Genomic DNA, 24,828 nt, shown 5'->3' with positions numbered 1-24,828 from the left:
AAAAACCAAAATACAACATCCCTATCTCGTAAGCGCTTTATACATATGTGTTATACTATTCATCTAAAGCACTTTGCTACCCAGATCTTTCCGATCTAAATTTGAGGATTTTGTACTGAAATTAGCAAAATTTCCAGCACTAGTAGAAGATTTTCTGTACAATATTTTAACCATAGTAAGGAAGTTTTATTGGGTTTTGTATCGTGGCCGAGTTTAATATGAGGCAGGCGTTACCTGTGAAAGGGGACGAAGTCTGTATGAATTATTTTTTTTTAATTCAAACATATGTTTTAACTTCAAAATCTGTTCAAAAAGAACGGAAATACCCTTACGTTTCCGATTTCGGTTCTGTTGTTCGGAATTTTAGTTGTGACGTTATTTATATTATGACGTCATATTCAATGTAAACAAAGAAACGCTATCAGGTAACGTTTTTTCATATCAAGTCATTCAAGGAATTATTAAAAATGGAATTGGTATTGCGTTCCTTCCTATATTTTACTAGACTGATAAATATATATTTTACTCAAAGACTCATGCAAACGAGACCGGAAAAAGGAAGTAGATTTCTGCGCAAATGCGGGAAAATAAAAAAGTCTGAAAATAAAAAAGTTAACGATTTTGAGTTCATTAGTACAATGAAAATTTCGGGAAATTTTCCCGATTTTTTTTTTTTTTTTTTTTTTTTTATTGATTTTTCTACCGTAATAGGGGACTTCGTCCCCTTATTATCTGTATCAGATAAAGAAAAAAAAATACTGGAAAACTTGTGTTAAAAAAGGGGGGTGGTTGCAGACTACAATACAATACTCAATAGACATGCAATAGACAGCTTTCCAATTTCAGTTTATGAATGAATTGCAGCAGTTGACCTATGGTTATTTTGGGAAAAATGCGTCATTGTGATGTCAAAATATTTGCTTTGTGATATACCATTTTTTTCGGAGTCAAATGAGGTCAAATGAAGTAATTAATTAAAAGATTGTGTATTGAACATTCAATAGAACCTTATCGCTACAATTCAATATTTGAATTAAATTTTGAAATTGTTTATAGTCTAATAAGAAAATTAAATTACCTCTAACACCATACAGATGATGATGATAATGATGATAATTCGCCACTTCCGAGATACAGTAGTCAGTTACACTGTTTATTATATACTTAGTAGTAAATACAGATAAATTGTATGTGTAATACAATCATTGGCAAGCGTGCTATATCATCCAACCGTGATGATATCGATATCAGCATGGTTGCAAAGGCTTTAACACACCTTTAATCTGTATGACGTCACATCATCGATTGCAAAGGCTTTATCAAACCCCTAATCTGTATAACGTCATGTCAAACCTATAATCTGTATGACGTCATTTCAAACCTCCTTACCTGTATGACGTCATGTCACATAAAAAACATCTACATGAGGTATATGTATATAATAAAGTGTATATGATATGGCTTTTTCAATATCACACACCGTATCATAGGCGGATCCAGGGGGGGCCTGGGGGGTCCAGGCCCCCCTTTTGTGGGAAAAATTTGGTTGATTATATAGGGAATCACTGAAGCATGACTGGAGCGGGCCCTCTCCCTTAGGTCAGTCAGCGGGCCCCCCTTATGAAAAGTTCTGGATCCGCCACTGCGTATCAACCCTCAACCAATATAATCCCTCGAGCAGAGCTGTTGGGATTATATTGGTGTCTCGGGTTGATACAGATGTGATATTGAAAAAGCCATATGATATTCTATATATATCTGTCATGTGACTTTTGTCACCATGTGACAAATATGTAGTCATTGTAACTTCCAACACATAATAAGCGAATGGGGGATAAAGTTTCATGCTATCTCGAGGATGCTATACTGCCTGAAATGTTAGGGAAATTAAAATCTAATTAGTAATTGGTCATCCTCACTTCAGTCACATGGGACATTGAAATTACGTACCTACGGAGCATAAATTATTTCTAGACTACCCTGCAGAATGACTATCCTGAAGATGATTGAAACTTTAATAGGTGAAGGGATAAAGGCACGCCTTCTCTCTGGTAAATGACGTCATAAAAGAGTGTGTAATTGACAATCTTTTACGATGAAAGACATGATTAGAGAAATAGCCTATATACATGGATTGGTGTTTGAATTACAATGGCAAATATTACATACATATATGATGTTTCATGTTAATATGATATGAATTTGGACTCTGCTTTGTAGTAAACCAAATCACTGAGGTAAAATTTTTACCATGTTAAATCAAAATGTTAGTCTGCACTGCAGGAGGACATAACATGTCACCTTACCCAGACATACATGAATTATTTTGACTCCAAGCCAACCTGGTTTGCTCTTACCATGCTTACGTCCTTAATACCTTGTTCCTTGCAGAGAAGCAGCAAATACCGATTTTTAAGGTTTTGGTTTGAACCAGCAGTCAGGGGTACTACTTGTACAAGATATTTTTATTTACTTGGAAGAAGTAGATATTAATATACTTATATAAGTAAATTTGTAAGATACTTATACAAGTGTATTTTATTTACTTGTATAGGTAAATTATTTTTTGGCTTAGTTATGTCCCTTAGACATTCAGATTTTTTTACTTGTACAATGTACAAGTAAAAAAGTCATCCTATCTTCTTTTCTTGAATTTCTTAGGACTTCTTTGCTCTAATAGAATTTTTAATTGGCTGTCCTTTGCAGATGTCTTTACTAATCATTTAAGTACAATTTCATGGACAATGAAAATCTCATTTGTCTGTTATCTTCAAAATACTGCTCATTTACAAGCCTCCAAGGGGCAATTTTTGAAGGCCTTGTGCAAACACTTAAGATCTTTGTGCAATTAGTTTCTTTGTTGAATTAATGAGTTGAAAGGTTGAACTCTAATAAAAAATTATGAGCTAACCAGAGAAAAATTGTTTAAGGCATGTTTTTACATCCCAAACTTGAGAATTTTCAATGATTTTAGGGATTGTAAAAAAAAATTACTTATACAAGTAAATTTTTTGAGAAAATTAAGGGGAGATTATTCAAATTTTATAAGAAAATATGAATACAACAAATTTACTTATATAAGTATATTATTATTTACAAGTAAATAAAAATAACTTGTATAAGTAGTACCCCTTACTGACGACCAGTCGGGGATCAGACCCACATCCTATTGCATCTGAGGCAAAGTGTGAAACCACCCAGGCCAAGCATTCATAAGGCATGTTAGGAGGTGCTATTCAGTACTTTGACCTTGCTATACTGCTGATAAGTACCACCTAAATTTAGGAATTATTATATAAGGTATTCATGGAATATATTTTGAAAAGTACCACCTACAAATGGAAAAATTACCAGTCAAAATGAAAAATAATGAAAAACCTGGGCACCTATAAGCAGTTCTAACACCATAATCTGGCACCCATGCCATCAGGTAATTGTAAAAAAATCAGTTATTTAGTCATAATTTAGTATACATATTACGTGTCCTATCCTATTAATGAATACACTGTTAAATAATAACTGTAAGGATGGAAGTTTTTTGTAAGGAGTATATTCATGATATTTGTGAATCTAAATGATGATAAAATCATCCCTGATGCATAAACATTATAAATATGATATTTAAGGAAAGTCAGAATTTCTGGAGAAAAAAACTTTTAATGCAGATCATTTTTTTTTTTTTCAGGAGGATTTTTTATCATTCTTACCTGCACATGTTGAAAAAACTTTTAACAGATTTATGAATGCAAGCAACAAAATATATCTGAATCTATTTGCTGATGTTTCCATAGGAAGAGCTGATCATTGACAATGCATTTACTTCAAAGTCACGTAATCACATACTGTAAATTCAGAAATTATTGCGTGCATTTATTATTGCGATTTTTGAAGAATGGACATAAATGCGAGATTAATTATTGTGATTTCTGGAAAATATGCATACAGATATATGTATCGGATATCTAAATGCGAGTTCTTATTATTGGGATACTCACTCAGTCGCAATATTCGCAATAATAAAAACCTCGCAATATTTTCTGAATTTACAGTAGTATACTTGGTATAAGTAAGATATTTTTTAAAGAAAGTACAATATGGCTGAAGGAAGTTCCACTGAATCTCAATTTTCAAATTCAAGCATAAAAAGCTATGTTAGGTTAGGCTTAGTTGCTCAAAAAGAACTTCCAAATTTACTACGTGAAATCCTGTTGAAAAAGGAGCCACCTGATCTTCTTGAGGATCATCTTCGCAAAAACAACTTTTTGTCACGTATTTTTAATGAACGTGAAATGAATATCATTAAAAATGCTTGCACAAACCAGTACAGTGACTTTGACATACCTCTTATGTACAAGATTATAAGACATTTAAAGTTAGTGCGTGCTCCAACAGGAGAATGGCACAACAAGATTATACCAACCTGGCGTGATATTAGTGTGGGGGATGATGTAAACCGAATTAGATGGATCTGGAATGACATAATATACATGTACAGAGAAAATGTCAACTTGACTGACGCTGAATTACAGATTTACTTCTCATTTTTGCATGACATAGCTGGTAGACTCGAAGACTTCCTTGAAAAACCAAAACAATTCGTTAAAATATTTAAAAATATACAAGCCTGTCAGATTGATCAAGAGATTCAACAAAGATGCTTAAGCTGGTTGAAAGATTTGGCTGAGAGTGAAAATGCATTAAATTCTGGTGATGTTCACAGGGATTGTACTGGTTAGTATGAAGGGTCATATTTAGCAATTACCACTCCAAATTAAACAATTCAAAAATTATCAATTATTTGGTATCATATACTGTAACCATTATAAAATAATTATTCGAAATTATTCAAAATTTCGTAGACAGTAAGGTCTAGATGAAATAGATGAACATGAAAAGTCCATGACAAATTAGAATAAATTCAATCACCGATAAGTTTTACAATTGATGAGTTTTCAAGAATCTTATTTTCAGCTTTTAGAACAAATTCTTTCAGTGGGAAAACTGTCTTTTTCTTGTTCTTATCATTGAAAAACTAAAATTTGAGCGAATTCAAAATTAAGAAAACTAAAACTAGTACAGGGTCAAATCAGTTGCATCTTCAAGGTACACACATGAGGTAAATCAGGGTCTGGATCACACCAGGAAACTCGTATATCCCTCCCTAAATTCTTGGAGGAAATTTGGAGGTCTCTCTTTGATTACTGCATTGACCCCCCCCCCCCCCCCCCCCCCCAAATGTACTGTGTAAATTCGCTACATTTTGTTTATTGTGATAGCGTCATCTCTCCCAACACTAATTGCCCTAACTAATCTGGCTAACTCGATTTTGTAGTCACCAATTTATTGATTTTTATTACTTCTGATGAACTATTAATCAATTATCAACCACATCGTGTTGGGAGCAATTTTTGGAGGAATTTGAGAGTCAACTCTGTGATTCGCAGTGTGACACTGCTATACATCGAAATCGGTGAAAAGAGTTCACGAGTCGTCTCTCCCTGGGAGTACTGTCTGGGAGTCCTCGGACTAACTTCTCGGCTCAGAAGCATTTCAGTAATGAAATGTCAGTAGCAGTGTTAGTCTTTTTTTTTTTTAGAAAAGTATACCACATTTATATTGCATTTATTATATAAAGATTAATTTATAGAAAGAGCCATAGTCACATTGTTTATAAGTCTATGAGAAGAACACTGACTTACCTATAACAAGTTCATAGACATGGTAGGATTCTTATCGTTTTGAACTGTTACTTACAGAGGCTCTGGGCAGAACACTGTTCAGTACTAAAGAGGGTCTGGATGGGGTTTACGGAATACAGAATAATAGGCAAAAAGTGAAGAATAAATGGCTAATAAAATAAAAAATAGACAAAAAGAGTCAAAATTATGAAGAATAGAGAATAATGTGCAAAATATTTGAAGAACAGAGAAAAAAAGTCACAAAAATTATAGAATAAAGAAATGAAGGACCCCCTATCCAGACCCTCACGAACGACTGGTCCTTGAAATTTAAACGTTTGTATGTTTGTGACGTTGTTCTCCCTTGGTATTCACATGGTAATAGTATACCATTGTAAGTTTATTAAATTATAGAAAAACAAAATGCATACATTTAGTGATAAAAATGAAAAACTTTTTTTCAGAAGTCGTGGAATTATATCATATATAAGTGAGCATTTACATCCTATACAAGCCAATGTAATTATGTATGTTATATCTTTTGTGATTTTTATCGTTTCATTATTATTTTTATTTACAGCTCTTAAGGTAGTGCAGGATTTTCAAAGGAAGGTATTCACACTGCCGTATTCCAGAGAAGAAATAATCCCAGAGAAAAGAAGAGGTATTTATTTGCTGGATTGGCTACATGCTAATTAACTGTAGAGGATTGTAAAACTCGGGTCAAGATTTTGTCTCCCTCATCACATACTGTAGATTTTTTTTTTATTCGGTTGATACCTATTTTCATGGATTTCATTGTACATGTGAACCACAAGTTTAAATGTTCAACAAATTACAAATTTTTTGTAAGGTTGTATGCAGACTTTGGGAAAAACATGAAATCAAATATTGACGAAAATGCGAGTTACCTCACTCCACAACAATTGGTACTCATGAAAAATAAATGAATCCACAGTATGGACCTTTTTTCTATCAGTTTGCAATCACAGTTTGTTATAAAGCAAAAATTCTTACAACAAGCATAAAATTAAATACAACTTGAAAGGATTACATCACAAGTATTGTTTTCCTCCTAATTATTTAGGAGTTTCCCATAGGCTTTTATCATTTCTACATTTATATGGGAGAGTTCATTGGATTAAAATGTGTTTCAATTTACATTAGTAATAAAATGAAGCTTTATAAGAATGTTTTACATCATAAGTAATTGTCTTCTTTTTTTTTTAATCAGATTGCATTTCAGGGTTTCTCAAAGGAAGAATATTCCTATTCAAAATATTGTCTAAACTAGTTCTGTTGCTTAAGGACATACGATACAATAGCAAAGGTAGATAATAATGCATTCAAATTTAACACGTTGTTTTTGCAATGTTGCTATTGATAAGTATCCAAAATTTGTGGAAAAATCACTGACATCATCAAATCTGTTACATTATTTTGAAAGTATTTGCAAAGGAAAACAAAAATGTTGTATATTTAAGCACACTAAATCTACTACGCATTCCTGTCAACCTCTGAAAATGAAAATACAGGTCATGACATGCATTGCGGGGGGCATACAAATCAAGGCACATCAATAAATTTGTATATAACAGTAACTGGTATAGCATTTTGATGTACACCCTGAATAGCTGCACGTCTATGTTGAGTTAAAAATACACTGCTACATAATTAAGCGCCAAAAAAGGGAAATGGGACAACCAGCATTTAATAAAACTAAATTTGCTACTTCTAACTAAAAAGTAAAATAACAAAAATACCGAACTCCAAGGAAAATTCAAAATGGAAAGTCCCTTATCAAATGGCAAAATCAAAAGCTCAAACACATCAAACGAATGGAAAACAGCTGTCATAATCCTGACTTGGTACAGGCATTTCCTTATGTAGAAAATAATGGATGAAACCTGGTTTTATAGCAGCTAAACCTCTATGAAAGTTGCATAAAATTCCATTATATTGACACCAATGTGTGAACAAAAAGATGAGCACATTGACCCCCATTTTTTTCTTTTGCAATCAATAATATACTACAAGAATATTTTATTGAAATTGCAATAAATATCAACAGTATAACTTTTTCTATATACAATTATATTGCAAGAAAATTATGTATTAGTAATTGTTTTTTGTTGACACCGATAAAAATGTTTTATTAAGATCCTGAATAGATGAGTTCCTATCGACATGTAATGTTATGGTATGAAAATCTTTCAGTACCAAATTAAAGCACTTTAATGAATTATATTATGTTCAATAGTTATGTATACATGAATACATTTTATGTTCAACAGGGTTAGAAACTTAACTAAATTCCTTTTATACGAGCTTGTAGGGCTAGTTTCATTATCATTCTCTTAGCCCTCCAATAACTTCACTAGCCCTCCATGTGCCAAAGGCACTTGGACGGTCGTGCCATCATTTTTGATGCACTTAAATCAATAGATATGTATATATGTATATATGTATACACGTGTCCGAAGTCAGGAACCTCTGGCCTGTGTTAGTCTTGTAAGTTTTTTTAATTTTGGTTCATTTTATATATGATTCAGAGTTTAGTATGACGTCCATTTTCTCTGTACTAGTACACATTTTTGTTTAGGGGTTAGCTGAAGCCGGTCTCCGGGTGCGGGATTTTCTTGCTGTGTTGAAGACCCATTGGTATCCTTAAGCTGTTTTCTGCTCTTTGGTCAGGTTGTTGTCTCTTTGACACATTCCCTGTTTCCATTCTCAATTTTATGTATAAAAAAATTGTTATTTCATGCATGTACCTTATTCTCAAATTTCAGATGACATCAAAATGAAGATAGAGAAATGGAGAAGTATGGATGAAAAGTTTGTGGCAACAAGAGCTGCTGATAATGCCATGAAATGTATAGAAGAAAATGGTTGTGTGACCATAACAGGCAATGCAGGGGTAGGAAAATCATTCATAGCTCAACATATAGCTCTTGCATTAGAGAAAGGCGGCCACCAGATAATACCAGTTTTAAAACCATCAGACATTATAGATTTCTACCACCCTCATAAATTTCAGCTCTTTGTAGTAGATGACATTTGTGGGAAATTTACTGCAAACCAACAACAAATTGAAAATTGGCGACAACTGATACCTGTTATTGAAACAATAATGGCAGGCAAATGGTGTAAAATTATTGCCACATGTAGGTTAAATGTGTTCAAAGATGATAAGTTTAATATTTTATCTCCTTTTAAGACTTGTGAATGTAACTTGACCACAGAAGACTTATTTCTTACATCTGTTGAGAAAGCAAGAATAGCAGAAGTTCATATTGGTACATGTATCAAAGATCTAGATGAGATATCTAAACATCATGAGTACTTTCCTCTTTTGTGTAGTTTGTATCAGGAAAAAGAAGGGTTGGATGTTAAAGAGTCATTCTTTAGCAATCCATTTGAAGTCTATAGAAATGAAATAGACAACATGAGTAGACAAGGGGATGAAGAGAAGTTTAAAGTATGCGGCCTTGCTTTGTGTGTTCTCTTCAACAACCAGTTGAAAGAAACATGGTTTCACAGTTGTAAAGTAACAGACCAACAAAGGCAGATCTTGGAAGATACATGTGTAGGTTGTAGATTAAACAAAGAAACATCAAAAGTAGACCTGAAAGATGCACTGGAAAAGTTAGAGGGTACATTTGTTTGTAAACAAAATGGGGTTTATAGTATCATACATGAAGTACTCTTTGACTGCCTGGCTCATTACTTTGGTCAGAGAATGATTGAATGCCTGATAGAGCATGGTGATTGTGATTTCATCAATAAACGCTTTCTGTGGAAGAACTTACCAGATGATCAGGGGAGTAATGTTGAATTACTTATCCAGATACCAGATGATAAATTAGATTTGTTTCTAGAAAGACTTGTACAGGACTGGTCTGCCGGCAAAGTTTTAAATTTGTTTAGCAACAACAATATGAAAGAACAAGCATTCAGATATCAGTTGCTGCAATACTTAGAACGACTTGACAAATCTCAACAGATTAAACTGTCCAATACGAAGAATACAGTGACACCAGAAGACATTTGTGACTTAGAAGCTTATCCACTGATATGGGCATCTTATTTTGGTTATAGCAATATGGTGAAGTGGTTGTTAGAAAACAAAGTGAACGTGGATCATTGTAGACATGATGGAGTAACTGCTTTGTACATGGCATGTCAAAATGGTCACAATGCAATTGTACAGCTGTTATTGGACAAGAATGCTAATGTCAATCTATATAATGAAGGTGGTATGACTCCACTATATATTGCAAGTAAGAATGGTCATTTAGATATCGTCAGGATGTTGTTAGAGGAGAATGTTGATGTGAATCTGTATGATAGAGATGGCAGGACTCCACTATATGTGGCATGTGACGATGGTAATACAGCTGTGGTATCTGCAGTACTAGAGAAGAATCCTGACGTCAATCTTAGTGATTCAGAAGGAGAAACTCCTCTGAACATAGCATGTTATAAAGGTCTTACTGATGTGGTATTTGCATTACTTGAGAAAAATCCTGATGTCAATCTGTGTAATATACTTGGGGATACACCTCTATCCACGGCTAGCGGGGAAGGTCACAATGATATTGCAGGGGCATTACTAGATAAAAACCCTGATGTGAACTTGTGTGATGACACTGGAGGATCAGCCTTGTTTTTGGCATGTCAGAAAGGTCACACTGATTCTGTGGCCAAATTATTACAGAAGAATCCTGAAATCAATCGGTTTGATGAATTCTACAACGACACTCCATTAACCACTGCGTGTGAGAAAGGATACACTGGTATTGTTGCTTTGTTATTACAGGAGGAAGCTATTGATGTTAATCTATGTGACAAACAAGATAAACTAAAAACTCCTTTGTCTTTAGCATGTTGTAATGGTCATACTGATATTGTGCGTTTGTTATTGGAGAAGAACTCAGATGTTAATCTGTGCGATAGAAGTGGTAACAGTCCTCTTTACTTGGCTTGTAGTAAAGACTATATTGATATTGTCAGGATGCTCCTTGAAAGCAACCCTGATATTGATTTATGCAATGAAGATGGAGAAACCCCCTTGATGATTGCAATCCAGAATGGTTGTACTGATATTGCATGTATGTTGCTTGAAAAGGATGCAGATGTGAATCTATATGACAGCAGTGAAACATCAACTTTATATTGGGCATGCTTAGAAGGTTATAGAGAAATAGTCTCTAAATTATTAGAGAATGGTGCTGATGTAAACCACCCTAATGATGATGGTTCGACACCTCTAATTGCAGCTTGCCAGGGCAACTATAATGATATAATCCTTATGTTGATAGAACACAAAGCTGACATTAATAAACAGATGTATGATGGAGATAATCCACTTATATCTGCTACCCATAATGGTTACCCAGATGTTGTAGAAGTTCTGCTTACTCATGGTGCGGACATTAACAGAAGTCTACATAATAAACACGTGTTGACTGGAGCAATTCACAACCTCCCAAATAGAATTTTACCAAGTGTAAAACGTGAGTGGTACGAGGATGTAATGATGAGCTTTGGTTCTTCAGTTACTAAAGAATACTTTACAGAGAAATCAGTAGACTATGTGTTTGATATTTTTGCCGGTTCACACCCTCTTCATATTGCTAGTTTCATGGGTCATACAGATATAGCCAGACTCCTTCTAGACCACAAAGCAAATGTCAACGTAAAAAAGAAGGATGGAACTACATCATTATTCTATGCCTGTGAAGTAGGACATGAAGATATTGTAGAGTTATTGTTAGAAAAAGGTGCTGACCAGAAGATTTGTAGAAAGGACAAAACCTCACCTGTTGACATTGCTACACGAAATGGACATGACTCTATATTAATGATGCTTAAGGGAAAGCAATGAAAAAAATATGCTTAATGCATTTTCTGTGGAACAGGTCAACTTTGACCTTCCTGAGCACCTGAGTCACCTTTGGTATTATTGAGATGTAGGAAAAGTAAATGACATGGAGATCTGTAGAAAGGACAAAACATGGACATAACTTTTTAGTAATGATGCTTGAAGGAAAACAGATAATAATTTTTTTTGGAGGAGAAATGTTCACGATCACCTGAGTTCATTATTTGTTTTTAATGACCGGATGTTGTTGATCAATTTTTAGTTTTCTGTTAATTGTATTGTGGATTATTGCATGTGGTCCTGATGTTGTCTGTCTGTCTTCAAATTAGGATTATTTGTTGGCCTGTGTTATGTTCTTGCCTGTAATACATTTGGTGCTACTCAAGTTTTATATTTTTTTCTAACATTTCTGTTCTCCATTTCTCTTTTTTTTTTACACTAGTACAATTCTGGTGCGCTTTCGCATTGTAATATTTACATTTCATTTTTGTATATTTTCTTTTCATCCATTCATTTTGCACTGTAAAATTATGTTTTAAAAAACTCATGAAAGATACCAAGCTTATAATTTTGTACAAGATGCGATTCAATTATACAAGACTCATCCATAAGGTAAAATAAATGAAAAGACCAAATAAATACGAAGTTAAATGAGCATTTATTATTGAGGACCAACAATTTACAGTTACAGTATATTTAACATGTACATTTAAATATGCATTCATCATTGTAACATATATATTTCACTAATTTTGTTAAAGAAAACTGGTATTCTAATCCACTGCCATTGTTTCCAATTGCTTATATACATGTATTTAAAAATAACTGTACTTGATATATACTGACAGACTTAAAAATATTGTGTATTTTTTGTGGAGCAGGAATTTGCTACTCTACTGAGTTGATTTTCTATGTTTTAAGGGATGCTGTTGCCAAATCATTGGTTTTTCAGGACAATTTATTTTGTCTTTTTTTAATTCTGGCATTCTTTCATGTTGTTTGTATGTCTTTAAAGTAAGATTTTGTTTATTGCTGAATTGTATCTGCTTACCTCTACTGGTTTTTGGTCTTACATATGTGCTCCATTTTTGCTGAACAAGATATTTTTCAGTGTCATTAGCCCATGCTATATCCACATTTTCATTTTTGTATGTATTTAGCTGTGGATTTCTCATTGTTACATTTTCATTTCAAGGGTTGTACCTTTATTTCAGATATATTTACAATGTAACATACATATTTTGATACTTTTGACCAAGAAAAATTGATATTCTATTCTGTTGCCATTATATTCAATTCTTACTTTTCATTAATAAACGTTTAAAGAATGTTGTATAAACCAAACCGCCTGGTGAATAAAAACACAATGGTAAATCTTACAACTTATGTAAGATTGCTTATTGCTTTTCCAATTTAAGTGTAACTACCTGATCAGTTTTTAGGTTTACCTATTTTTTTGATGTATGGAAAAATGTTGAAATCTTCATTTAGAAGGGTCAAAATATCACTAATTTCCAATGGCAGAAAATATCAAGAAATGTATTTAATTGTATATGTAGTTTTGAGGTCAAAAGGTATAAATTTTTCATTAAATTAAAATATTTTAAAAAACAATCCAGTTTTTTTTAAAATGATTCAAGCACTATGCAAATTTTTATGTTGGTTAATTTTAATGAAAAAATATGTCATGTTTCAAAAATCTGATACTTAAAAAAAAATGAACTTAGTATTGCATTTAAAAGCATTTTAGTATACATTGGTGCTATATACATGATATAAGTAAATGCATGCCATGGTATTTTCTTTACATACTTAAGTTTTATGTTTGTCTTTACAAATATGAGTTACATTATTTTGTTTACATTTAATTTATTGATTATACTTTTTATATTTTTGTTCAATTTTTAATTCAGTTGAATCATACAAATATCATATTGTGTTCATAAAAAGATATGCTGATACCCAGCTGGCTGTTTGTAAATCTACATCTGTGGTTTCTCTTTCAGGAGCAGAATGCAACTATTTAATATTAACTTAAAAATTGTGCAATGCTTTTTAAAATGATAAACACAAAGAGTCAGATAATATTCACAGTGCCATTGTATTGAAATTAAGAATACTTTTAGTTGTGTTATATTTTTTTTTCTTCGAATTTTTGTTTTGTTTTGTATTGTTAGTTATAATTTGATACTCATTAGTTGGCATAATTGTAATATATACATATAAGAAACTATATAAACATGAATATATTGTGCATATTTTAATAATAATTAATGCTCTTGTACTCATATGTTGCCATACCCTCAGTCAGAGTTGACCTTGGACTGTTTTGGTGTTTTTTTTAGGGTTTTTTTTCAGAAGCTCTGAAACATTTAGATATTTGGCTTCTTCACACTGGAATGTATCTGATGAAGTTTTAAAAAAAATGGTCACATGTTTTATGAAATAGTGTGTAGCATATTGTATTTGCTTAATATTTTTGTATATACTGCATGATTTTTTACATTTCAAGACTTTGATAGTGCATTACTTCCATGAACTCTATATTGTACAATTATTTTGAAGGATCACAATTTATTTTACAGTGTTAAGATTGTCTAAACATTGATTGCAAATATCTTATTTTCTATAGAAAGTTGAATCTGTAAAAAAACAGAAAATGTTGTTCTTCAAAATTTCATATGTGTTTCAATTCTAAAAAAAACTTCATCATAGATAATAGGCTTATTATTGAGCAAATCTTTAAGACTCTAGAAAAATGTGTTGCCATTTTGTGCAATAATAAGCAGTAAAAATGTTTAACAAAAATACAGAACTCCAAGGCAATTTGAAAAAGGGGAAGTCCATAAAAACTGACAAAATCAAACGCTATTAGTCAATTAAACAAGTGAAAAACAACTACCATATTCCTGACTTGGTAAAGGCATTTTCCAAAGAAAAGTAATTTTGACTCATGTTATTTAGAATTTATAAATTTTCAAAATTCACTATTATTGGTCAAACTTAACACCTTTCTAGTATTTTTTTTTTTTAGAATAGTTCAACTTTAAAATAAACTCATCATAGATACCAGGATTAAAATTTTGAATGCCAGACGGACATTTTGTCTAAAGAAGACTCATCTGTGACGCCTGACACAAAACTGTTACATGTAAAAAGGCCAATAGAATAGGAAGTTGAAGAGCATTGAGGACTCACAATTCTGTAAGGTTTTTCCAAATACAGCAAAGTTAATATTTTCCTAAGGTAGAAAATCCTTATTATTTTGAAAAATACAAAGTTTTGTAATTAGTTAAGATATAGAACCAGTTTTTACGATACAAACAAAGGTTAAAATTTGATAATTTCTAGGATATGATTTTTAGTGTTGCACTATTAGAGTCTCTATTTTAGCATTGATAGTTGTATATTTTATATAATTACCATCCTTTAATACTTTATGATTACATATATATTTATTATACTTAATGTGAAAATGCAGGATTCTGATTGGTAAATAAGAGGGGGACAATTTACTCTATTCCATGGCAAAGATTCTATTACCCTTCATGGAGATGCTTGATCAATTGTGCGCTTTAATGGGTGGTTGTTATGTACAAGACGTCATAGTTTATTAATTAATAATTTAATAGACAGTGATAACAGAACATTCAGTATAATAAATTAAATAACACATATCTGAGAGGGTGATAGAGCAGATTGTTACCCCTTGAAAAGACATTGTCAACCTTGGGTTCGCCTCAGTTGACAATGTTTTCTCTGGTTAACAATCTGCTCTATCATCCTCTCAGCTATGTGTTATTTATATAATATATATGTTTATTACATGCATACATTATGCATCCCTTTGTGACTTTTTACCTTTACTTGATGTATTTTAATGATGTCTATCACATTTTTTACTTATTTTAAAAAGAAATAGAAATGACTGTAAACTTGCTTTAAATGTATGAGTTAGTATAAAGAATGATCCAAGATGATAATTAGGATTTATTATTAAATTTATTAAAAGGACAAGGAATGAAATCAATATGATTAATGCGATTATTAATATTATCTCTTTAAAAATGTTTATGGTATGACAAGTGCTCTACTTTGAGCAAGATTAAAAGTTGTTAATACCAGTTTTTGATATGCATGTTAAGGAGTTAACAGCATTTAAGAACTTGACCTTCAGATTTGAAGAATTTGTCAAAAAACACTTTCACATAAGAACTAGAATTTTTTAATTCTTTTCGAGCCCAACCAGGATGTTAAACTAAGTAACAGAGTTTTGATAAGTTCTCATAATGGTATCTTAAATGGTTAAAGTCTGACCTGTCGGATATGAATATCTATCCTAAATTATAGAAGTCTTCCAGAAAAAAAACATTTATGAAAAAATCAAATGTGCCATATTAATGTTAAACTCTTCTGCAAATCATTTGTTTTTTGTTAAGTGAACTGTTGTATACAAATTTTTTTCTAAATGAGGAATTATTTATGCTTTTACATGTTTACATTATAGTCTGTGTCATTTTTTAAGATGTATACTTTTAAGATCAGTGCATACTAAATTTATAAATACCTTGTTTAGTAGGTATATGTCTTCAAACTTTTTCTTTTGTGCAAAACAAAAATTGTCACTATAAATATAAATTAATTCACCCTTTAATGACATAATCTCTTTAAGGTTGATACATCCAGATATTCATACACCCTTGACTTTCAATATTTTGGGTTTTTAGTGTTTAAAGGAGCATAAGCTACGAAATATATAAAAAAAAATAATATATGATTTTATGCGATCACTCTGGTTTTGGAGATGGTACAGAATACTAAGTTGAAGACATATCATGAAACTAATTATGTGTTTTTATGACTTGCAGAAACTTTCTACGCCATTTAAATCATTAACTGACAATTTTTGACATGTTATTTGCCCTTAGATTAAGAAAAGATTGGTCGAACAACCCTTTTATTTTAGATCTACACTTGGATATAGTTCCTTTGTAAATCAGAATTTATAATGAATTTTCCTTGGAGTTCGGTATTTTTGTTATTTTACTTTTTACTATTTATAAATTAATGTGAAAAAGTATTTGTACATCAATTGAATCAGTTGATAAGAATTTTGAAAGTATTATATTAGTATCTTATGCTTGTGTAAGTTATTGTTCAATGAAATTCGGGTCAACATTTGTATTAATATATCTAAGTTGATTCCAACACTTTTTTGAAATGGTATTACTCCAATTCTTTCCATAGGCAAGTAAGAGTTTGTATGATTATCAACTGATTTTCAAATAATTACACTCAAATGTGTAAGTATTAATTGGAAACAATTCCAGTCTTAATTCACCACAGTTAATATCTCATGACCTGTTACATAATGAAATAGGCACAATTTATTTTGATCTACACTACATTGAAATATTCTGTTAATTTTGCTAGCTAGCTTAATGAATAATCAGATGTGGTTTTTTTTCAAAGAAAAGACAGAAAATGAAAAAAATATGTATAAAAAATGCAAGCAAATTTTATTTCACTTGTAAAATCAGTGTCATTATCATCTGACAATATGATCAAAATGTTCTTCTACAGTTTCAGAAAATATCAAAATATCATCTATATACGAGATAGCAAATTTTAGATCTTGTAAGACTATTTCCATCAATTGACTAAATACAGCAGGACTATTTTGTAACCCAAATGTCATAACATTAAATTCAAAAAGTCCTCGATGACAAACGAATGCTGTTTTTGATTTATCTTCGTCTGTCATTTGGACTTGCCAAAATCCACTGCGAAGATCGATTAGGCTATAGAACTTTGCAGCCCCTAAAAGGGTCAATATATCGTCGATAACCGGTAACGGATATCGGATCGCTAATGAATTAGAGTTTAAATTTCTGAAATCAATGCAGAAACGTGTGGTTTTATCCTTTTTATCCACTAATACTACTGGTGACGAATAATTACTGTTAGACCTTCGAATAATGTTTGCTTCTAACATGTCAGTTATTGCCTTATTGACTATTTCCCTTTTTTGTAATGGAGTTCGATATTGTTTCAATTTAACTGGGGGATTATCACCCGTGTCAATCCTCATTTTAACAGTGTCAGTTTGACCTAACTCAGTATCCTTAAAAGCAAAAACATCTCTATTATTGTTCAATATTTGTAACACCCTACCCCTATAAGCATCAGGAACACTAAGATCAGTTTCAAAAACATTTTCAATTTCAGAGTGTTCTTGAGTAGATTCAAGTGAGACAACATTTTCTTCTAAAACCGGTGAAGCCCTGCCTATTGCTATGCCCCTTCTAAATTTATAAGTTCTATTCGTAGTAATAACTATAAGAACTGGCATTTGACGTTTTTCATTCATTTTTGCAACTGAATTAGCAACCATTAAACCTTGTTGAGAACTCAAATGCCCCTTAGTAATTGGTGAAATTTCAAAAGATTTAGAACTTGAAAAGGTATAATTTTTATTACCCTTTACATAACAGATATTGCTAGTCTGAGGTTTGAAGACAGTGGTACGAGCAAGGCTAACAATTGAAGCTATGTGAATATCTTCTACTAATGGTACATAAGTTTTATTTACCCTTAAACACCCCAAATCAAAATAAACTCTTAACACCAAATTTAACTAACCAATCACGGCCCAAAATTGCATTTCTGTTCATGTCAGATACTACATAAAAGGTATGATTCATTTTGTTTCCTTTCATGTTAAAGTCTAAATTTATACTTCCCAAAACATTTAAAGAAGCCCCGTTAACTCCTTGTAAATTGACTTTTCTTTTTTCTAATTTTGGTAATCCTTTAATTGAATTGTAAATTTTATTATGCAATAAAGATACTGAAGCTCCACTGTCAATTAAACTTCTAACTTTCATATGTGCTAATTTAATCAAACAAGAATTTGGATTTCCCGCTAAATTAATTTCAAAAGTTTCTACTTGATCAGTTTCACTTTGAGTTTGTTTTCGGTTATGTTATCCAAAGGTATTTGTTCATGATAAGGTTCAATGTTTCTATTTTGTACGTTTGAATTTCGCGCTCTAGCTACTTTATTTCTGTTAAATTTTGAATTTTGCGCCGTTTGTACTTCGTTTACTTCCGGTTTTGAATTAAAATTTCGCGCCATTTTTACTTTGTTTACTTCCGGTTTTGAATTAAAATTTCGCGCCATTTTTACTTTGTTTACTTCCGGTTTTGAATTACGATCGTTTGAATGTTTAAATTAACTTTTATTCCAGTGATAGGTAAAATTGTTAGAACATGCATTATTAAAGTTTGTTGATTTGTTATTTAATTTTTTTAACCATGATTCATATATATTATATACAGGTTTTGTATTTCCATAATTAATTTTTCTCTCAAACATCTTATTTCCCCTAATTCCCTTAAACGTCTCCCTATTGGCTTCAGCATAAAGAGACCGTCTTAGTTTAAATTTTCTCTTGATTTCCCAAATTGTTCATTTGGTCTTGCCCTTCAATTTCTTTGATAATGACCTGGTTTACCACAGTTCCAACAGAAGAATGTTCCTCTTGTTTGTCCTGTTAAGTTAGGTTTATTTTGGACAGAATTAACTCTTTTAGGAGGATATGAATTTACATTATTACTTAGCGTGTTGTCATTAAAATTCCTTCGGGGCACATGTAATTCGGCAAGCGAACTTACTGTGTTTACATGAAAGTTTGCTTTATTATCCCTACAATATTTTGCTTTATGGCCAAATCGCTTACAATTGTTATATTTTTCACCTATTTCTCGGTAATGTGATATGTCCATTGGTGTTATATTACGCTCATTGCCGTTACTTTTTTTCAAGTCAAACTTTCGTCTTAATTGCGTTTCAGCCATTGCCGAGTTTACTGCTTGAGCCAAAGTTTGTGGATTTTCACGCATTATTTTCATTCTCAAATAATCTTGATACAACCCGTTTATGAAAAAGTTAACTAATTGAAGTTGAACAATTGGTTGATTGATATCTTGCCCTCTAAAAGCATCTGTTGCCAAAGTTAAAATTCGTTCTCCAAATATGGGAACATTTTCACCAACTTTCTGATTAACCTTATTCAGAAGTTCGAATGCATATGATGCATCAGGAATATGCCCATAACGAAAATTCAATTGAGTTTTTAGATTATCCCAACTGTTATTTCCTATATCTGTTTCTCTTAACCACCTAGCAATGAAATCACTTACTGGCCCTACAGAAGTTTGGTACCATTTTACAATCGTTCGGATTTAAATTGGTAATGATTGCATATTTTTCTATGGATCGAATCCATTGAGAATATTTTTCTGAATTTGAACCATCAAAGCCTACAACTATCGAATTGACACCGTTTGCAGTTAATTTTTGAGTAAGACTTTGAACTTGTGTTGCTAAATTTTGAAAAACTAACCCTACATTAAATTCTTGTTCAGCCATTTTTGAGAATATAGTTATTAAGATTATCAAATAAAATTTCACTGTACCTTTCTTTAGAATTCGTCCTGGCACGGTACACCAAAAAGACTGTGTAACACAACAAGATAGTTAGTTAACAGTTTATTTAATGCCGGTCTGGAACGGAATCCATAACAGACAAGGTCCATAACGGCCGGTCTCTCTTCTAACAGTACATTGTACAAGCAACAGTTTATCAAAATTTCTATTACTTTGACAATAAGTTTTTATTTTAAAGATACACAGATGAATATCTTTCAAGCTGACTTTAATTGACATGTTTTTACCAATCTGGACAATTTATAGTTGTGAATCTTGCGTATGTCCAGTTCATTACTTAATTGTTTAATATTACAGTATAACATGTCAGCATATGGCCTACATGTGTACATGTACTTATATTTATATGTAATCTTAACCTTGAATTAAAACAATCAGTCTAAAACTTATTTGTATAATTTTCTTGATAGATATTTCCGTGTGTTATTTTATTCAATGAATTTTATTAAACATATTAAGAATATATAAATATATATATATTTTGAAGCCCATCATATTGTCACAGATGCAGATATTAAGTCTACGACAAATAGACAGGTGATTACACATTGTCGATATGTCTTGCTCTAAACTATCTCGATTCCATGAAAGATATACATGAATTCAAAGAAGCAATCAAAGATCTGCTATTAACACTCAATTCTCTAAATAAAGGGGGATAAACATTACGATATGATATACGACCGTTAACGACAACGTTCCTGACGTAGGACACGCACACATTTAAATGGGCTATTATACTTAAGATTCATTTAATACATTCCCCTTTTATCGTACAACATTCCTAGGAAAAAAAGAGGACAAATTACAGCTAAGATTTAAATCTGTCGCCTCCACGTACGTACGGGTTTCACTCCGTCCCGTCGAGGGCTTATGTTCCCAACAAACCTAGACAGTAGTTACTAGACTGCGGGTTGATAACAAAACATGCAGTGCAAAGTTATATGTACAAATTATTCAATGAAAAAGGTACAATATATCAAAGTTTTGTGTTTGTTATCACGAAAAAGCCATGATAAAGACTCATTTTATGATTGAGTCGTTGTTTAAATTTTTTTGGGACTATTAAATTTTAATCTGTGCAGACCACAACTTCAAAATAGACGAAAAATGGCAAAAACCTACAAACGTATATAATACGTATATAACTAACTGGATTTTTGCCAATACCTTCTCTGAGGAAAATTTGCAAATTGTGTACTATATAAGGGTTTCAAACCCAACACCTCGTATGCTTACCTCTGAAAGACGAAGCTTGTTTTGTTACGTATTCTGTCTGCAAAACGATTTTTTTTGTGTTTTTTGTTTTACTTTTGCTTTTTGCATTGTTTTTGGTATTATATTTTTTTAAGAAAAGGGGGATCTCTTGAAACAGATTTTTCAAATGATAAACATCAGCTATAAAATGCCAAATACTTTCAATGTTTAGTAAATAGGCAACAACTTTTTGACACATAAAACATTCATAAGAGTCAAAGGAGATGCAAGGCATACATCAAGAAAACAGCTAGCCAACAACACAAAACTGAACGGTATGAAATTCGCTGTTTTTTTTTATTTTATAAGATTCTCAGTTAAAATATACACCACTTTTCGCGTGCAAGGGGTGGAGTTTCAAAAAGGGTCTGACAATTGTTGATATGAAAAAAGAAATAATCAAGAAAGAAGGAGATTTTTTCTTCTGTTTGGACATTTTCCTCATCGTTTAGTTTTTGCTGATTTGTATTTGTCTCCAGGAAATTAGTAAGACTTACGTATAGCTGCGCTAATTTTCTAAAATTGTGTGTGCGTTAATTACTGTCGTTTTTCGCTTGACACCAAGAAGGTATATGATTCGGACCCGGTCACAGAGAACATACAAGAAAGTAGTACATATGTAAAACAAAATAGTTCCTACGCGTAGCTGTAACTTTGTCCAAAAGTAAAAGAAAATGGATAATTAGTTAATATCAAATGAAAGGCTCTACGTCTTAGGATCACGGTAGAAGCCTTGATGGAAGTTTCTCATAAATAATAAAATAGATATATGAAATTATGATGAGGGACATGTTTGCCCTGTTGCCCAGATCGGAACTACCTGTTTTTATACTATCCAACTTTCGGGAACCAGTGAGCTCTATTATGTAATATGTTGATTTTTTCAGCACAGTCAAGTCGGGATCAGATAAATTTGCTATGAAATAACTGCCGCTTTATTCTAACTTAAGACGAAATAGCTATAAATGCTTAAAATTGCATAGTGGTTTTATTCCAGAAAACAATTTTTGAAGCAAGTGCGTGTCTGCGTTTCTAAAGAATTCTGTTTTTCTTCACTCAGAAAAATACCCCAAAAAAAGCAAATGTTTAAGTAGACTTGAGGTGAATTTCTGACACAATGGCTTTAATATGCATGGAATATTTGCCACTGAACGTTAAGTAGAAAACATTCAAATCAATCCACTAGCAAGTGACACATTTGCGTAATACTGCATTGACGCATTGACGAATTCTCGAAATCCAATATGTCTGACGTAATAAAGTCACTGTACTAGTTACTCCTCCGTGAAGTTGTTTCACATGTGCATCTTTTATATCCAAAGTTGTGAAACTATGTTTTGTTGGCAACAAATATGGAAATTTAGCGGTTTCGCTCAAAGGTGCATTGTTAATTCTGCCTCCGCATCTCCAAATGTTCTGATCGTCTTTATAAAGTTTCAACTGTTTTAATATTGACGGACTTTTAGTCGAATTGATGTGATGAAATGAATTATCCTGAGTGCTCTTGATCCATAATAATGTTGAATGGTTAATTTCCTCTACCGTTAGTGCTGCTGTGTTCCTTTGATTCTTTTGTAGTTTACAATTCTTGATAAATCTAAGTATATATGCGGTAATTCTCAAAAGTCTTCTTAAACTACTGAACTGGTCTAAATTAATAATCCGGTGAAGTCCCGATTCTTCATTCTGATTCTGTGTTGATGTGAGTAGTGACAAATTGGCTCAATGTCATATTCAGCATTTGTTAGCAATGCCATTTTGTTTCCGTTCCAAGTAGGCCATTCAGTTTCGTTGATAGTCCACTTCGGTCCTTGTGTCCATAATTCGTTGTTCAGAAATTTATCTGCAGATGTGCCTCTAGTTTGTAAATCTGCAGGGTTCATGTCCGTTGGGCAATATTTCCATCGCTGATTTTTAACAAGTTCTTTGATTTCAGTCACTCGGTTAGCAATAAATTTCTTCAGTGGTTTCATCGACGCAATCCATGCTAAAACAATTTGGCTATCGGACCAAAATGTTACTTCCATGTCTCCTAAATTTTTCAGTAAATGATTAGCTAGTCTCGCTCCTGTTAATGTTCTCATTGATTCCAGTTTCAAAAAACGCTCTAAATCAATCTCCTCCTTCTTATGTTGTACCAAAATATTCATCATTGAAGCTGCAACTGTATAACCTGTTGTGTTGATCATCGGTCCCGATAATAAATACCCAATTTTTGATTTCACAGCTGTTGGACCATTTCCGCGGATTATATTGTTTTCAACAATGTCCCAATAGTAGTCTGCGCCTATTAACAAAGAAATCTCAAATTTATAGTCCTCACATACGGGGTGTGCTAATCTTAAACATTTTAAATACGGAAGTTTAGATGCTTCGTAATTCATTCGGTTCTGTAGAAGGGCAGCTATTGTGGGTACAATAAGCACTTCCATTGGTATTCTTTCTCCTTGTTGGGTTTCCAACTCAATAACCGCTTTATCAAGGTTACGTACGTTCCTGTTTGCGTCTCCAAATGCAGCTAGACTGACTGTGGTGGTTCCCTTTGTTGTAATTTGAAATTTTGTAGCTAAATTTTCTGAAATGAAAGATTTCTGTGAGCCTTCGTCTAGCAGTATATTTGCGGATACGGTCTGGTTTCCTGTCCAAACTGGTGAAATTGCTGTTTTCAGTAGTACATCAGTTCTAGATTGCATGGGCAATGTTGACGAAGTGTAAAATATAGATGTGTTACTATTTCCCTCTTCAATATCAACTGTATTTACAGATGCGGTTGTCTGCTCATCGTGTAATTTTGTCTTGTCTTTATTACATAGGCTTGTGTGATGTTTGTTATTACATTTACGGCATTTAAATTTACGGCATTCTGAAACGTTATGATTTCCGAGACAATTCAAACAAAGGTTTTTCTGTTTAACTATGGTAAAGCGTTTTTCGTGGTCTACAATGTTTGTACAATCTACTGACGAATGCGACTGTTTGCAATATACACATGGTTTAGTTGTCAATCGTGTATTCATGGTCTTGATCTGATTCCCCCTAAATTGTTGTTTATTTGTGCTTGTCTTAGGAACGGCTCCCGTGTGAAAAGACGCAGTTGATGTCATATTATCGGACATGCATGTATTCACATTACCAGCTTCTTGTACATACATCTCTTTTGCTAAAGCTTCACGCAGCGATATTATATCCCAGCTATTTTTTCCGTGTTCCCGTGTTAAGTTTTTCCTCATTTCTGCGGGTAGTTTCCCGAAAATTATGGGTTCAAGAAGGGATCCATATGTATCTTGCGTCTGACCTAGGGATTCAAGTCCCCTGATATTCGCTTCCAATCTGTCATAAAATGACTTAATACTACTGAGGGTAAATGAAGGACTTGGTAAATCAGGAAGATTTTGCATGTGTGCGTTGATAATTTTCTGTTGTTGACCGTAACGCTCCTTCAGTAAATTAATTGCTTGATCATAGTTTGCGTTGGTTAGGGATAACCCTGTAATACA

General features: G+C 32.5%; 1 protein-coding gene across 1 annotated transcript; it reads left to right on the top strand.

Moving 5' to 3' along the window:
• The first annotated feature begins 85 nt into the window (after positions 1-85).
• LOC127711032 (uncharacterized) lies at positions 86-20,539 on the top strand. Its single transcript, XM_052216977.1, has 4 exons — positions 86-175; positions 3,686-4,731; positions 6,259-6,342; positions 8,468-20,539. The coding sequence occupies exons 2-4, from the start codon at positions 4,095-4,097 to the stop codon at positions 11,563-11,565; spliced, it is 3,819 nt and encodes a 1,272-aa protein (XP_052072937.1). The 5' UTR covers positions 86-175; positions 3,686-4,094; the 3' UTR covers positions 11,566-20,539.
• Positions 20,540-24,828: the final 4,289 nt, after the last annotated feature.

Source organism: Mytilus californianus, unplaced genomic scaffold (assembly GCF_021869535.1).
Source record: "Mytilus californianus isolate M0D057914Y unplaced genomic scaffold, xbMytCali1.0.p SCAF_8, whole genome shotgun sequence".
In the NCBI taxonomy this organism is placed as follows: domain Eukaryota; kingdom Metazoa; phylum Mollusca; class Bivalvia; order Mytilida; family Mytilidae; genus Mytilus; species Mytilus californianus.
Note: the sequence above shows the minus strand (reverse complement) of the source record. Positions and strands in the feature narration are given on the sequence as shown.

Bases quoted from the DNA above. Each gene is read 5' to 3' on its own strand.
- LOC127711032 (XM_052216977.1), top strand. From the start codon at position 4,095: ATGGCTGAAGGAAGTTCCACTGAATCTCAATTTTCAAATTCAAGCATA. The intron at 4,732-6,258 runs GTTAGTATGAAG...TTTTATTTACAG, and splicing joins TGTTCACAGGGATTGTACTG to CTCTTAAGGTAGTGCAGGAT. The intron at 6,343-8,467 runs GTATTTATTTGC...CTCAAATTTCAG, and splicing joins AATCCCAGAGAAAAGAAGAG to ATGACATCAAAATGAAGATA.